This window comes from Neocloeon triangulifer, unplaced genomic scaffold (assembly GCF_031216515.1).
Source record: "Neocloeon triangulifer isolate White Clay Creek 2 clone unplaced genomic scaffold, ASM3121651v1 ptg000001l, whole genome shotgun sequence".
Classification (NCBI taxonomy): Eukaryota; Metazoa; Arthropoda; class Insecta; order Ephemeroptera; family Baetidae; genus Neocloeon; species Neocloeon triangulifer.
Genome location: NW_026775544.1, coordinates 10240875 through 10257571, shown reverse-complemented (window position 1 = coordinate 10257571; position 16697 = coordinate 10240875). Strand labels below are relative to the sequence as shown.

Here is a 16697-nt window from a genome sequence, read left to right as displayed (position 1 = left end):
TAAATTCAAAATGACTTGAATAAAATTTATATCATCAGTTAGTCAGATTTTTTATCTTTTGTAAACACGTTAAATTCATTAAAAATGGAAAAACTTCCTAATTGTCTCATTACCAACGCTGACTGAGCTTGTTGATAATTAATTCTATTCCGTAATTTAACTCATCCTCGGCACGCTCTACAGAAGTTGAGTGAAAGTCGCCTTTTCACTCTCACTCTCTCAAGGTAAATCGTACTACATGAGTTGAGCTAAATGTGTGTTTTTGGGTTGAGATCTACTTTTACTCTCACAATTGAGCTACCAGTGCCGTGAACTTGATATTCAGCAAGTCACGGTCAAGGTTAGATAAAGTGAAATCAGTGTAGGATAAATGTATTATATAAAACAAAAACTGTGAATTATATTTTATAAAATCAAATATTTACTCACAAACATTAGTGATCTAATATATTGATGAAAATATGACTAGAGGGTCGCCTTGTTCTGGACAGAAGGAAAATATTTTTAACACCAACTCTTATGACAATGCACTTTAAACAAATAAACAATAATTGTGAGCACATTCTTAATTATTATATAGCGCGGCTGACCCATTTTGAGAATGCAGGCAAATCACAAAATTTTATCTCAGCTTTTCGAAATTAAGTTTTACAACACTTCAGATAATGAAGTCTTGAAGTTTACACAGTAAATAATAAATTACAGGTATAAATTAAGTCCAGGTGACTAGACCAGCTAGGAACCTTGGTTAAATCAGGATTAAATTTTGGGGAAAATGAAAACTTCAATTTCTTCTTTTGGCATCTGTCCGCGCCACGTGGCTTTGGATCCAGTCTAAGTACATTTCGACCCTGGTGTACAAACCGGGCAGTTTGGGCCGCGCGCACCCTATCCCTGTTGAAACTACGCCGACCACTGTTATTCTCTCCCCATCTCCAATCATCAAGGGACCGCCACTGTCAGCCTGGAATTGAAGGAAATGTTCCGTAATTTTTGTTAAACAGTAATGCTGCAAAATTTGTTAGTGATCACTATTATATTGATATGAAGAAAATAATATTGAGCGTCATTAGGACAGGCTTGATGCGACGCAGCATTTTTTATTAGTTATTTTAACAGCTAATTTTTCACCTTTACCTGCGCCAGCTGTTTTCACAGCTTTTACTCAAACACTTCATGACAAAAATAAAAATAAATAAATATATAAAAATAATAAGCATATAATTTATGTAAAATTAATACTAAAATAGTTAAAAGTTAAAAAACCAAAAAGATTTATTACATAATAAAATATTTTAAAATTTTATTTATTGTAAATTGTAAAAACTTAGAATAGAGTTACTATAAGATAGTTTTGAAAGGTTTTCCATGTTTATTTTCTTTTATGCTTCTATTGCCAGTGCGTTCATTTTAATTAAGCTTCAAATTGTCGATCCAGTTTCAAAATGAACTTCATAATAAATTTGGCGATAAGAATGTAATGGCAAGACTATATAAAAAAAGTGGATGTTTATTTAAGAGGTGGTTTTAGCTTTTTCTCAACAAATTTAGTTGTTTTGCTGTTGCATTAGTTTGTATAGGTTATTTATACTTGTAAGTTGAGCAGTTTTTGCTAATATTTTATTAAAGATTATACTCAAAAACTTTTAGAATCAACATATTTATTTAAAAATTTAGTCAGCCTGGTGTGACATTTTGATTATAAATAGTGTCCTGAAGTCAATTCGGTCTGTTATTTTTAATTCTAAAATTAGTTTTCTTGCTGTAATTGATTGGTCTTAATCTGAGGCAATTAAACAACGAAAAGTAGTAGAACGGCTAAAATTGACAAGTCCGTAACGATAATTCCAATTTTTTAAATTTCAATATTTGGCTTCATAAAAATAACGAAAAAAACGATAAAGTCGGACCGGAGTTAAATTTTAAAATGAAATATTAAAATAATATAATTTTATCGCTATATAAATTAAATATTGAACTTAATTATGATTAAAGCACATACCCAGCAACTGTCCCTTCCGCCGTTTTCGTATCCGGCACACATTTGCGAGGGCAAAATCTTGACCTTTTTGCCCTGCGACTGGTACCACTCAAGGCACTTCTTGTTCTCCAAAATCTCCAGCTCGACCTGCATTGTCAGAAAAGAAAATCAATTTCATTAATTTAAGGCAAATTCACGGCTCGACCTTTTGGAGCACGTCCGCCCTACCACCCTGAGCAGAGTTTTCGTTCAACCAACCCCAACCGGCGGCCACGGCCTTGGCCCCTCGCAGGTCGGCGGCCAGTCTGCTGGAGGCAGCGCCGGGCAGACACGCCGGCCACGCCGATCGCTGCGCCCACTGCACGTCCTCGGTCACGCGCAGAAGGGCGATGTCGTGCACGTACCGCTGGCACTGATACTCAGGGTGCAGCTCGCAAGTGTCCACAGCGTACTCAGTCGACTGAGGAGTCTCAGGTTGCGTCAGGTCGTGTTCGCCGACGGCCACTCGGATGTGGTTCAAAGGCAGTTTTACCGTTCCACTGCGATTAATGATTACATATTTTATTTATCTTGATAATTGATATCATTGTTATTTCCTAACAGTACAAGTATTGTGAGCAATTTAAGAAACAACATTTAATTAAAAAAAAATAAACAAATCAAATCAAGACAAACAAATTTTGTTTAATGTAAATAATGAAAAAAAATTAATACAGAATTTAAATAAAACCGAGTGTTTTATAAATATTGATTTTAATTAAATAAAAAAAATTGTTCATGATTTTTAAAAACACTCATGTTTTGAAATATATTTACATAAATAATATATGCTGAAAATAAATAAAAAATATATCCTAATTTGATAAAAAAAGAAAAACAGATTCTTTTGGAATATATAAAGGAAAAAGTTGTCACCTGCAGAGGCAATGGGCGGCCGTCAAGACCCATCTCTTGTTGATGAGGGTTCCGCCGCAAAAGTGTCCTCCTCGCCGCTTGATTGACACCAGCCAGGGGAATTCGCCGGGCCGCGCTTTTTCTCCGCCAACGATCCTCGACGTCGCACCTCGCAGTCCGCAGGGCACGTCGGCCACTAGTGATTTATTGCGGTCAGACACACACCGTGAACGACAAATAGTTTGAGATAAGTTTCGATTAGAAAACGTAACACAAACTTCTTTGCTTAAAAAATATAAATTATACTATTCATTTGAGCGAAGGCCACCGAGGCGCCGCTGAAAAAGGCGAAGGCGAAAATCCACGGTCCTGTATCGATGCACACCATTTTTGTTGATGAAAAAAAAATACACTGGGTATGGTGCTCACTGAGCAAACTGGCGTCGGCTAATGATAAGTCACCAGCGGCGCTCTACCTATTTAACCGACGACCTCTCAAGGTTGACTCGACCCCTCCACACCTTTACACGCCCCCGAGATATGCTCCTCAAATTCCTTATTTAACATACCACATAACAAACTTAATTCGTTGTATTCAGTCATTTGTAAGTTGGGTACAAATCTTTTTTGTTGCAGTTGTCTGAGCTTGAGAATAAAAATCATTTTTTTTTTTAAGACGAATAAATCCCTTGTCCATTTCTAAATTAAAATACAATTTTGAAATAAAACCTAAATACGACAGCAATCTTTTTAATCACATAGCTTCATTTCCAGCAGGACCTATTGAACTAAACCTCAACAAGAATAAACTAATTGATTGCTAACGAAAATTTGTTAATAAAGGATGTATGCTTAAATTAAATAATAACACTATTGACTTTTTCTCTTTTTTAAGGAGGTGCTTCAAATTTCTTAAATTTCCGAACCCAAAGTTTTTTTATTAGTTAAAGGTGCGCATATTTCACGTATGTTATTATAGATAGGTGAAAGGTCGGCAAGTGAGAGTGAGGAGCGCAAAAAAACATGTAATAGTGCAATTAAAACACCGCCAAGCATTCAGCAGAGTAGCCCAGTGACCTACATAATCCACTTTCATTTGAAGCTGCTGCTGTTATGCGGTACAAATAAAGTGCTCTTTTTGCGTCTATTAGCGCCTGCCTCACACGCGCCGTCGTTGATCGCTTATTTGTTTCTATGATTCACGCAAAACCCGTGCAGACCTGCCTGCGAGACTAATTAAGGTGAACTGTCAATCAGCGTGCACACGTGTATTACACGCGTTGACAAATTCATCCGAATTTTCAAAGTTACAAGTTTATTTACTAATATAGGAAGTATTAATTTTACTGCTTTTCATGGAAATTTATGGCCATAGAGAATGGGGGCGTGCGAGTGCAATTAACCAATTTGCTGGTTCAACCTTCCATCGAGCCATTGCTCCTGCATCTGAATAATAAAACACCAAGAGACAATGAAACCTGTGTGTGATGAGGAAACCTTGATGTCTCGTTGCATCAGGTGACTCACCTTTAGCGACTAGGTTGAGTTACATAACCAGAGTTAACCCTAGACAAATAAATACTTCAATAGAAAAATAAATGTGTTGTTTAATATTAAGAAGAAGAAAAATTAAAGGGAAAACTCAGATTGGAAATCCCTTGAGGAACAAAATCGATTAATAATAAAACTGATCGAGAGCCTTGATTGTTTCTTAATTCTTCTTTTTATCCGAGTGCCAAGTCGATTAATTAATAAGCAAGGCACAGAAACTCTCCAACAGCTGTCTGACGAAAGTGAATTTTGTCAAGGTTACTTTCATCTCTCTCGTCTTTCTATGCAAACGGCGCCTCACCAATTCGTCTGCTTCGATTCATTCATTCACCTGCTTACGCAAGAGCAGGAAAAGGAAAAGTGAAATTGACCTTGGCAATGCCCAGTTTGATGAGCAGCCTCAACCTTGCGTTGAAATGCGCGTGGCCTTTCCGAGATATCCAGCACAGAGGCGCGCCTCGCGCAGTGATTATATTCTATTTCCGAAAGCGATTCGTCAGCCCCTATCATTGTTTTAGGAGCAGGAAGACTGATAAAAATGGCTCGTGTTGTTTGGGAATTGACATCTTTTTGTGACGACTCATCAATTATTGCCAAACTTCTATTCAAAGAGAGAAGGTTTAAAACTTTTCTATGATGATAACAGCAGAAAATTAGTTCAAGTTCTCTTTGTTTTAAATTAACTATAACTTTAAACTTTAAAAAAAAATATATTTCATTAAATTTTTTTATAATTATTTAATTTTGATAAATATTTTAAAAGGCATTTAAAATCAATATTGATAATAAAGTTTTTTAACATAAAATATATTTTTATCATACAAATTTTAGAAAATTAGAGAATTTTTTTTGTTCCTATTATTAACTAAAAAAAATTTATAATAACCAATCAACTTTTTTTTTCATTCATTCAGTTGTATTGAAAAAGTAAATTCAATTAATCTGCTTAATTCTGAGTCATTTTATTAAATTTGACATAGGTAATTGAATGGCGATAAATTTTATAGCATATAAAAATTTCAATTTATCAGATTCAAAATTAGAATTTATTTGATGTACACATAACAGTTGGATCAAGAAAGAACAATAATCATTTCAACCGATATTTTACTATTTAGTTTCGTTGCAAAGTGTCTTTATTGATTTATCTTTAGGCAATTGCTACCCAAACAGATCATTTAAGAATTATCAATTTAAATCATACAAGAGACGAAAATGATTTAAAGTAATCAATTATTATTTAATTTACATAATTATAAGATTTAACGATGAGAAAAAAAATGAGTCTTGAAGGAAAGTTATAACTGGACCTTTTGACTAGTTCTTAGCGGTTTTATGGTTTTCTTGCATCGACTCGGCACAAAAACTTAAGTAACATTTTTAATATATACTGAAAGTGTTTCAACCAAGCCTTGTGTATTAATTTAGCCAACGCTTATTCTTATCGCGAGACAAATAAAATAAATAATAATTATGTCACGCGTGCTGAAATGAATGGAGCAAGGCAGGTTGCGTCACGCGCAGTCAAAGTCAAGGGCGCCGTCAATTATTAACTATCTCGGAGTGCAGCAGGGTATGCTGGTTCCTGCGGCGAATGCCACACAAAAGGAAACGAATAAGGAAAAAATTGGTGTGCATTCCAATTTTTTACTCCTTGTGCATGCGCGCAGGAAACTTTTAGAACACGCCGCCGACATTGGCACTACTCTTTATTGATTAGGCGGCGGACTGTGTTGAACTTGGGCGGTGCGGGCATAAGGATAATGCAGCCTCGCATCCTAATGCGCCGCATTATTCATATTGTGTTTAATTCGCCTATAGCCATTGTTGATTGATTGCTAGCCTTGCGACCACACAGGGTTATCGATCCCCTGCGAATCTTGTGAAATCAAATCAATTGTTATTGCCTAACAGATTGACAAGATTAATAAGCTGAAAATTTTATTAGTAAGTAAATAAACGTGGCATGTAGTATAATTTATAATCCTTAAAATTAAGATCCGGCCAATTAATTACGTTTAATGCAAGTTTTACATGGCGTTATTTTAATTTATGCATTAAACGCTTGCAATTAAAACAAAAGTGACAATATATTATTTAAATAATAACTACCAACAATAATTACAGTTTAAACTTTTAGTTTTTTATTAAACCGATTATTTTATAACATTATTTATAAGAGTGTCAGCAAACACTCTGAATGGAGAATAAATAAATAAATGTGAACTTTCTTTGAAATTAATTTAATTTTACAAACATATAAAATGCTGATTCTGTGTAAATAAGCTGGCGCCAAAATTTTTCTTCTTGGGAATTAATAAATGACGTTTTGAGTAGCCAATAAAACAAATTTACACCTGGATGCATTTTCGCATTTTATTCTCAGATACTTTTACTTTTAATTTTCCACTTGGCATCCACATAATCGTAACATTTGACGCAATTAATAAAATAAATAAGATTTTGAAACAATTAATTACAATACAAATAATAAATATTTGTAAACACTTGTGGCAATTTTCAAAAGAGGATGGAAATTTTAACACTAAACCTTTGTAGAACAACTTTACTCTTAAGTAGGGGTGGTTTGCACACAACACTAAACATTCAACGTGTAGACAAAAATACTCCAGCGTATTTTGAAATGGTCGTGTTTGATGGCATTTTCTTGCTTCACTCCTCGATTTCCGTTCTGGAAAGGAAGTAGACCTGCATTGGCTCGGTGCGACCTTTCATGGGCACCAGACCTCGCGGTTCGAAGTGCAGGCCAGGGTCGGCGTTGTCCGGTTGCATCAGCACCCTGAGAACAATAAAATTTTAAAATACAAATTTTTAAAATTTTTTCATTCTTTATTATTTGTTTTGATCGAGGGTGGGTCGCGCAGGAAGGAGTCCATGTGACTGTGCCGCGCATATGTTTTGGAAACCATAGAGCAAAGGGGCTACTATGTGACGTATTTTTGTGGCCGAAGCCCCGCAACGACCTAATCCGAGGGCCTCAACGCGCCAGTCTCCATTCAGAATGGTCGAGAGCATCATCGAGGTCTTTTTCGACACCGTCTTTGTTGACCTTGCAAGGGATGGTTTGGCCAAGAGGTGGTTTTTCATTTCTTTGCCAAAAGTAGTTTTTACTATTTAGAATTTGGGCTTTATTTTTATTTGTATTGCAGAAAGTAGACGCTTTTTATTTGATTTAAGAGCGTCTCCGTAACGCTAAAAGTAGGCTCAGTAAATTGCATTATTTTATGTATTACATTAATTAATTGACCTTTTTTGAAGTGATTTTATTCAAATTGGAGTAATTGCTGTGATAAGTAAACATGAAATGAAGCAATCCAATTTAAAAATAAAATAAATAAGGCAAAAGCCTGCGCAGGCTTACGGATCACCCTAATTTTTATTTAAAAGAAAGTTTTCGCCAGTTTGACATTTTACAGAAGTTTAATCTCGTAATCGTAACTATTGATTTATCAAAAACGATTAATGATTATTAATTTTTCCTTCATTCTATCTTGTTGTGACCAATTTGGTCTTTTCGTGTGTTTATGAATGCTGCAATTTAGTATACAACTAGAAAATGCGCAGTTATAAATTGAGAGAAAAATATTGTTACCGAAACTATAAAGAAACTTGCAAATTGCAGTCAACCAACAATTTCCAATTTTCATAGTCATCCAAAAACATCACGAATAACTTAGTGATGCAGTTTTTGTGCCCGACACACCACTTTAAATTCAACTAACAATGAAACGAAACAGATCAAAGGTTTGTTGAAAGTTGAAACTTTTGAAAATCAATTCAACAAGTTCAAGATGGGTTTTTTTTAATTATTTGATAGTTTACATTTAATTGTAACTTATTTTTAAATTTTTTTTCATTTTTATAAAATAATTTTAAAAGCATTTTTATTAATATGAATAATATTTTTTTTAGAATTTGTATAAATAATTTTATTATTTAATAAAAATTAAATAATGAACATAATTTAACTATTTATTATTTTTGTTATAAAATTATAAATTTATTTATAAATATATAAAAACAATCAATATACTTTATTCATTAGCATTGAAAAAAATTTTGACCTCTAATTTATTTGAATCATTTGATTTAATTTGACATAAATAATGACATAGGTAATTGAAAAGGTGATAAATTAAGTATCATTGGAAAGTTTCACTTTATCAGATTCAAAATCAACTAAAAAAGAAACAGACCAAAGGTTGAAACCTATTTAAAAGCAGAAGTAAACTGGTTGAAAAAGGATTAATTGTACAAAATTTTCGCCAGTTTAAATTCAATTTTGGCTTATTTTTAACCTCAATCGAGCGTGAAAAATAGTGTAGTGCGATAGATTGATTGCGTTTGATTTTTTTTTTAAATTATGATTGATTTATCTCGTAGGCAGTTTTTCTGTGATAGATCCCAGTAAAAATTATTCGCGATTATCGAATGACTTTTTTGTTGCAATTCAATTAGGTACAAACGGCGGTGCATAGCCGACTACCTGAGCACAGTGATTAGCGCAAGCGAGGGAGGCAAATGCGAGGACAACTGCGCTCTGGCGGTGACCTCGGCGGTCAGGGTGCACGCGATCGCCAAGGCGGAGAACGGGCAGGTGTGTCCCCTCGGAAAGCACCACAACGTGCTGTACGTGGCGGCCAAGCTTTGCTTCGACTGGCGCCTCTCGGACAGCCACATCATCGTGTGCATGCTCAAGCAAATTTTCGACTGCGAGAAAACGTTCGAGCGAATCGTGATCGCGGCCATCCTGGGGCCGCTGGTCACTCGACTTCTCTCAGGCTGGCAGGCCGACTACCAAGACGAGCAAGAAAGTCTCAAGTAAGAAAAAGATCTTTTGGAGGGAAAAAATAATCTGAAATTGCCAATTTTAATTTTTCAATTTTCTATTTCTGATCCGAAATCCGAAGTCATCAAGTGGCGGGAAAACGAAAAAAATTTTTTTTTTCAAATTTTGAGAATAGCATGGAATATCAATATGAAAATACATAATTTGTCCTCGCAAGTTGTGTTTGAATCGCTTTTTCATTCATAACATCTATCAAATCTCTTGTGAGTACCAAATTCATTTTTAATTTTGCAATTTATTATTTAAACTTTAAAAAAAATATATAATTTTAATTTGTAAATAAAAAAGCTATTTATGAATTTAAATTGTTTCTTAATTTAAATATAAACATTATTTATTTAATTTAAATTTTATATTTAACTGATTGACTATACTATAATTTTAAAATATCAAATATTTCTTTTTATTTTTGAACTATTTTTAATGATTTAAAATTTATTTTAATAAAGCATTTTAATAAATAATATTTCATAGCACACTTGATCAACCTTGATAGCAAATCTTCTAATTAAAAGACACTCAGTGTGCCTAGAAATAATTTCAAAATTTAATTCTTGATCCAGAATGAAATTTTTACAATCTAATATTTATATGAATAATAAAAATAAAAATATTCCAGCGCTTTGGACTACTACTTGCAACACTCAAACGTGGAAAAACAATTTTACCACATTTCCGGCTGCAACCTGCGGATGGTTGACGTGCCCATGCCCGCCTATCATGACGCCCTCCCTGCCCATCTGGCGTGCGTAATGGACCGTCCAACGGCGCTTTTACTTTTGCTGCGACACGGGGCCCGTTTGGGGCCTGGGGAGCACGGGGTCTGGACCGAAGGGGCCTCTCCAGTCGCTCTGGTACAGCAACTTTGGCGACTGCACGAAATTATCCAAAACGGAGGATCGGTTCCCAGCGCGGCCATCGACTGCCTTCAATTGCTCATGAGGTTTGAAATTATTTCTTAATTTCAGTTAAAAAAATTTAAAAATGTATTAAATATTCAAAGATTGTTCATTAGTAGTGCAAAAATTGCACCGTTGAAAGTTTTGCGGTATTTTATATTGAAATTATTTTTGTATCAATTCAAATTGTTTGATTTTATTTCCACTTTTTCTAGAGCCCTTCCCCATGCTGCCCTTGGAGATCCAAGACTGCGCGACACGGCGGAGATTCTTTTACCCAAAACGCGATGGGCAGAACCGCCCGAATTGAAACACATCGCCCGGTGCGCCGTTCGAAGAGAATTGGGAAAAGGCTGGAGTTTGCCAAACGGGATTGAGGAACTCAACGTTCCAGCCACTCTCAAGCCTTACTTGGATCTCATGGAAGATTAGAAAGAAAATAATCCAAGAATTTAACAAAATCAGCAATAATAAAAGCGGGTTACAATTTGCCTAATAATCTTGGAAACAATAACAAATAAATTCTTTATAGTTTTCAATTCATAAAAAACAAAAAAGTTATATTATTTTACTCACTTGTAAGCGTCCTCGGAAACATTGATCCTGCCAGGTTCACCAGTGGTTTCTGTCCTGCTGGTCAGGTTGACAGTGTTGCCAAAGAGGCAGTATCTGGGCATGCGGTGACCAATGACCCCAGTCACCACCTCGCCAGAATGCAGACCAATAGTAATTCGCTGAAATTGAAAATAGGAACCAAATTAAAAAAATTAAAATAGTTTTTCATTATGAGGTCTTGATAGAAGAGTTTATATAATTTTCTTACCACTGGTTCTCCATCCACCTTCAGATCTTTGATTATGTCCATCATGTCCAGGGCCAGGCGGGCCATGCAACGGGCGTGTGAAGCGCAGGGCTCGGGGAGGCCGCTGACCGCCATGTATTTGTCACCCACTGTTTCGACCTGCATTTTTTTTTTAATCCAACTTGTCAATTTCAGTTAAATTAATGCCCCACCTTGTAAATGTTAGGGTTCTTGCAGGGGTCTGTGAGGAAGTCGAAGAGGGTGTAAATTCGGTTGAGCATGTCCACGATTTGCATGGCGCCTTGAGCGTCTGAATGGGCAGCGCAGTAAGTTCCAAAGCCCACAATTCCCGAAAATAAAAGGGTCACGCAGTCGTACCTGCGGGCAGGGACTGGTCGGTTGTGACGCAGCTCGCTGGCCACTGAGATTGGCAGCACGGAATACAACAACCTGAAAATTTTATGAATATATCTAGACATTTTTAGTTCAATTAACTACATTTAAGTTTGATTAAAAGATATAATAAAGATAAATTATGAACAAAATATTTTATTAAAACTAAGACAAAAAATACAATAATGGTAACAAATTACATGAGTTCATGTAATCATAAATTGATCAATAAAATATGTAATTTTTATAATTTAAAATTTTTATGATGCATCTAAATTTGGACATTTTAATAACTCAAGTAACAACTGATAAATACAATTTTATCTTTATTTTTATTTATCTTTATTTATCTTTTATATTTATTTTTTTTATATATTTATTTATCTTTATTTTTTTTATCTTTAAATATTACACAAATTACTTTAATCACTAGAAATCCCAAAAATTTGAATTTTTTTAGTCCATTTCCTTTCAATTTTGGCAAAATAAAGCTGTGCAATTACATACCCATCAGTTTTCTGCTTTTCGCCGTCCAGTTCGCGGTAGGTCGACTGGAGCTTGTCGGTGAGAATCTCCAGATTGCGCGTCAGTTTATATTCCGCCTCAAACTGTTCGCTCAACAAAACCAAATCCCTGGTGGCGTCATGAAGAGGAATGTCACTGATGTAAAGACCGCGCCTAAAATTCAATAAAACCATAATAATAATTCATCAACACAAATTTAAATAATTTACTTCGTCAGGTCGTCAAGGTTCATAACGCTAGGGTAGCAAAGGAAAACTACCAGCTCTGATTCTGGAATGTACAACATTTGGCCCTGAAAGTTTTGAATCAATAAAATTTTCACGAAAATTGCAATTTCTGCACTTTAAGTCGAAGGGAATTGAACTCGGGTTCGTCCGTTTCAGCCATGCCGCGCTCATAAGCGCCGGGTCTAGTTCTCAAAACGTAGACTGTGTTGATGTGAGACAGGATGTTTGCAAAAGTCAGATCCAAATGGGGGCGAACCTAAATATTTGATACAGCAATAAAAAAAATGCGGAAATTAAAGGGATTTTTAGTACCATTTCCAAGACTTCAGGAAGAGTGCACCTCTGAGCCAATTTTGGAATCACCCTGGCGACGCTGTAGCCCGTCTGTACGACCTTCAGGTCGCGGTCAAACATGATGTGAAATGGGAACACACTGCAGAACGTGGCGGGGCTCACTTTTGGCTCTGAAAGCACGTGAAATTCGGTAATAAATTTCTGTATAATTATTATAAATAATGTAAATATATAGTTTGCATTACAAATTTATTAATTGAATAAATAATGAAAATAAACTTGGCCTCGCAAAACATCTCTTTTAAAAAAAAAACTTGAAAGATTGATATTTAAAATTTAATATAATTTTCAAAACTTTTTGTGAGAAGTATTAATTATTATTCCCTTTATATCTTCATTTTTCCAGAAAAAAAACCATATTTTTAACATATCCAGTTTTTCTAGTCAGGGCAAGTCAGGAATTCTAATTAATTGATTATTTAATAATGTGATACGTATTAAAAACATTATTTTATAACTGAAACTGATGACAGAATAGCAAATAATTTACCCAGAGAGAGTGACTGACTCATCTCGGCCAATTCGGGTCTGGTTTGCCTGCCCGCCCCAACAGCCTTTTCTGAAATGAGGAACTTGACGTGGTCGCTCCCTTCAGTTTTGTTCTGCAAAATGGTCACTTCGACCTCCGTGTCGTGCAGCTTCTTGGCCACCTCCTTCACGATTCCGATCACGATGTGCTCCAAGCCGGGACGGTCCGAATAGTAGTGCAGAACCAACTGTCCGTCCTCTTCTGTGCACCTGAAGGACGGCGCCCTCATGCCAGGGTACAGGGTGCCCAGGTGGTCGTGCAGGGCGTCAAGGTTCTTCAATTTCGTCAAGATTTTTTTTTAATTAGATAAAATAATTGATATGTAAAATTAGAAGAAAGAGATAAATAATTAAATGCATTTTTTCACCACAGTATCGAAACAAGAGAGTTGGATTGAAGCTTTTTGTAAAACAGAGGTAATTTTACACAAATTATTTTATGAAGAAACTAAGAAAGCTAGGATCAAGTTCCGCTTACAGAATTCGATAAATTAAATCGATTGTAATCTATTTGTTTATAAATATTATATATTTAATCTATTTTTGTGCAATTTGAAGCAAAATTAATATATTTTAAAATAAAACAAATAAATAACAATTTTTTTTAATGTTTTGAATTTTAAGCCTTAGTTATCATAGATTTAACGTTAAAAGCTTTTGAAATTCGTGAAATTCAAAGATTTATTGAAAGATTATTCAATCTAATCTGAATGTTATCGCCGTTAGCCTCACGAATTTGTTTTGTTTTGTTTTGTTTTTGTTTTTGTTTTTGTTTTTTTTTTTTTTAACATTTTAAGTCAACCATGGTTTCTTATTTTCAAATCAAGTAAACAGATTTTTACGCCTAAAAATTATTATTAACTTTATTAATAGATCTAAATCCATCCCTAATCTGCACTTTTTCTCACAAATTGAAATATTGAAACAAATAGAAAGCACCAATAAGCAGCCCTATTGAATTTTTACTTAAGATTAGTTTTAAAAGGGGTCACAATTTCGCCGAAGTCATTTGGTGAAGATTGCAAAAATGTACTGAAAAATTACCTGGAGAAAGTCTCTCGGAGTAGCTCCCAGCACCTGGAGGATTTTGTCATATCCAGAGTCCTGACAGAACTCGAAAAACATTTTGCCGAACAACTCGAGAATCGCATCTGCAGGAATTTCTGTAATTTCCTCCCAAATTAATACAAATCATCATCAAACAATTTATTTTTATCTTACGTAAGAGTTGGACGGCGGCTCCGATCAAGTTATAGGTGACGTCATCGTCATAGATTTGTCTGACCAGAAACTGACCCTCGATCGTCACGTCTGCGTCTTTCCTGAGAACGATCGAAAATTAAGACCGATTAAAAGTGACTTTCCATTAGAGCGATTACTTGATTCGTTCCCAGGTCTCCTCGCCGAACGTCTTGATGACGAGCAGCTCGAGCGCGTAGTTGACAAAGCCGTACTGCAATATACATTACAAAATAATAATAATAAATATAGCCTAAACTGTAGACAGGCTTTCATCCACTTTTGGTGTGTTTGCAGAGCACACGAAATTCGAGCTAAAAGCCATTTGTGCCTTTCGGCGCTTCCTTTTTATTAACCCGAGTGGCAGAAGCAATTATTTTTTCCTCGACTTGTTCCCAAGCAAATATTTGCCCTCGGCGGAGCACATGCTGCCGCACGCAGAAGAAACGAAAGCCTTTCTTTCTTTTTTTGTTCTCCCTCGCTGGATAAATAATCAACAACAATCGCGGTTAAAGAGGAAGAATGGAAATTCGGCAGGAATTTTTCCCCTCGCGGAACCCGCCGTGTTTATTTCGTCGGGACAGGGCAGAGACTTACCATGGTGAGAGGCTCCTCTCCGAGCACCAACTGAGCACCACCGGGCCGCGCGCATCGATCTGCAGGCCGCAACGCGCTGGCGCCACTCGACCCTTGTTGCTAGCGACACACCAGGGGTGCTTCTTTCCCAAAAGCACGTTTGGCACACAAAAGGACGCAATTCGATCGGCTCTGCCAAACCCCACAAAAAAAAATAGAACTTGCCTTTTAATTAATCCTATAACAAGCCAAGGAACTCAAAGAATGCACATTCAGCACTTTTTTCCTCAATGGAAATTAATTAGTTTTTTATTTTGTGTAATAAGGCTCTCATTAAAATATTGATAAGATCGTTTGAAATTGAATGGTGTCCGAGACGAAGTCAAAAGCTAATTACCAGATAGGCAACCTGCTTCTCAGAAGTGTCGTTCAGGTTGCGTTTAGAAGAATTCAGGATAAATGCTTGATTAAAACTATAACTTATAAATAACAATGTCCAAACAATTGAAACTAACGGCTTGTTAGAACACAGGAACCCTTTCAAATAAAACATTGATTAAATAATTTTTAGTGGTAAAAATTAACAAAATAGTTTTTCCTCAATAGTTTTCTTACTTTAAAAATATAAAATATATTGTATTCCAAATTTTAGTCAATAAAAATTATTTCCGACTGCTTTCATTCGTCAGGTGCTTTTAAATAACCACAAGTTTGAAGCTATTTTTTGGAAGAAATTGAAACATAAACCGTCTATGAATAAAATTTATTTTTAAAATATTAACCCTATGAACAAACAAATATTGTCTAATCTAAAAGTTTAACTCTTCTTGCTTGATACATATAAGGAATTTTCACTGAATTTTCAATTCCAAGGTTGAAAATATGGAAATTTTCAACCCTGTTTTACATCTAGTGTGTTTAATAAATATTCTTATCTAAAATTTAAATAAAAATTTCTTTATTTCGCATAAGCAATCTCACTTTTTCCCTGTGAGTCGCGAACGTTGTTTGCTTGGAGCTGAATGAAGTATGTGGGTCGATATACCACACGGGAAGTCAAGAAAGGATGCGATAAAAGTTCGGCCATCGGGACAGCCCATCAAAATCTCGGTTTTGCTCTCTTGTGAATGACACATGTTACCTTCCGGCGGGAAGGGAAATTTAATTATTTTTGCCTTACCTATTTGAGAGCTAATGTCAATTTTACGATTTACTTTTGCAATAATTATAAATTTTTATAATGTTTAGGTAAGCAAAATGTTTTTAAAAGCCAATAATAAAATTGAATTTTTACTCTTATCAAATTTTAGAATTTTTATTAATTATTTGGTTAATGTTTATTTTATAAAATATTTATTTTGAAATGAGCTTTTAAGTTAAAAAGCTTTGAAATTATCTCCTATAGGTTTTTAATTTTAAACTATTAATTCAAAAATGAATCAATTTTTTCAGACTTACATCAAGAAGTAGTTATAATATAGAAATGTTTATTTTTCCGTATTTTTCAGTTTGGAGAGAGCTTGTGTTGAACTGAAAGTTCAAGGACTCATATTAAGTATTATAGCCTCCAAATTATAATAATAATGCCCTAAATCCTAATTTCTTGATTAAAGCAAGTAAATCACTATTTTCTGGGCGAGTTACGCATCTGATTGGAACGTAATTTCGTCGTCACAAAGAGGCAGTTCTCGGGAGCAAATTAAACAATAAATTATAATCAAAATCTTGGTTTTGCTCTTGCGAATGACATTATTTATGCCGTCTTCCGGCGAGAATGGAAGAGCCGTCATTTTTGCAATTTCCCTCTTTGTAAACTTTTACCCAAATCGTTATAAACTCAAATAACAATGAACAATTC

The 16697-nt window shown here is 35.0% G+C and overlaps 3 protein-coding genes across 3 annotated transcripts; 1 reads left to right on the top strand and 2 right to left on the bottom strand.

Moving 5' to 3' along the window:
- Positions 1–30: 30 nt before the first annotated feature.
- Positions 31–3314, bottom strand: LOC132197446 (mite allergen Der p 3). The gene is made up of 5 exons (XM_059620745.1): positions 3182–3314; positions 2897–3071; positions 2187–2520; positions 2003–2128; positions 31–964 (listed from the first exon to the last, which is right to left on the bottom strand). Exons 1-5 carry the CDS (start codon positions 3261–3263, stop codon positions 785–787), a joined length of 897 nt encoding a protein of 298 aa, XP_059476728.1. The 5' UTR covers positions 3264–3314; the 3' UTR covers positions 31–784.
- Positions 3315–6711: 3397 nt separating this feature from the next.
- LOC132205447 (guanylate cyclase soluble subunit beta-1) lies at positions 6712–14889 on the bottom strand. The gene is made up of 13 exons (XM_059634499.1): positions 14861–14889; positions 14404–14477; positions 14246–14346; positions 14069–14187; positions 12987–13299; positions 12455–12606; positions 12258–12398; positions 12125–12207; positions 11898–12068; positions 11210–11447; positions 11019–11156; positions 10772–10929; positions 6712–7226 (listed from the first exon to the last, which is right to left on the bottom strand). The coding sequence occupies exons 1-13, from the start codon at positions 14861–14863 to the stop codon at positions 7100–7102; spliced, it is 1818 nt and encodes a 605-aa protein (XP_059490482.1). The 5' UTR covers positions 14864–14889; the 3' UTR covers positions 6712–7099.
- LOC132205456 (uncharacterized) lies at positions 7437–10740 on the top strand. The gene is made up of 4 exons (XM_059634509.1): positions 7437–7522; positions 8906–9268; positions 9916–10239; positions 10411–10740. The coding sequence occupies exons 1-4, from the start codon at positions 7449–7451 to the stop codon at positions 10625–10627; spliced, it is 978 nt and encodes a 325-aa protein (XP_059490492.1). The 5' UTR covers positions 7437–7448; the 3' UTR covers positions 10628–10740.
- Positions 14890–16697: the final 1808 nt, after the last annotated feature.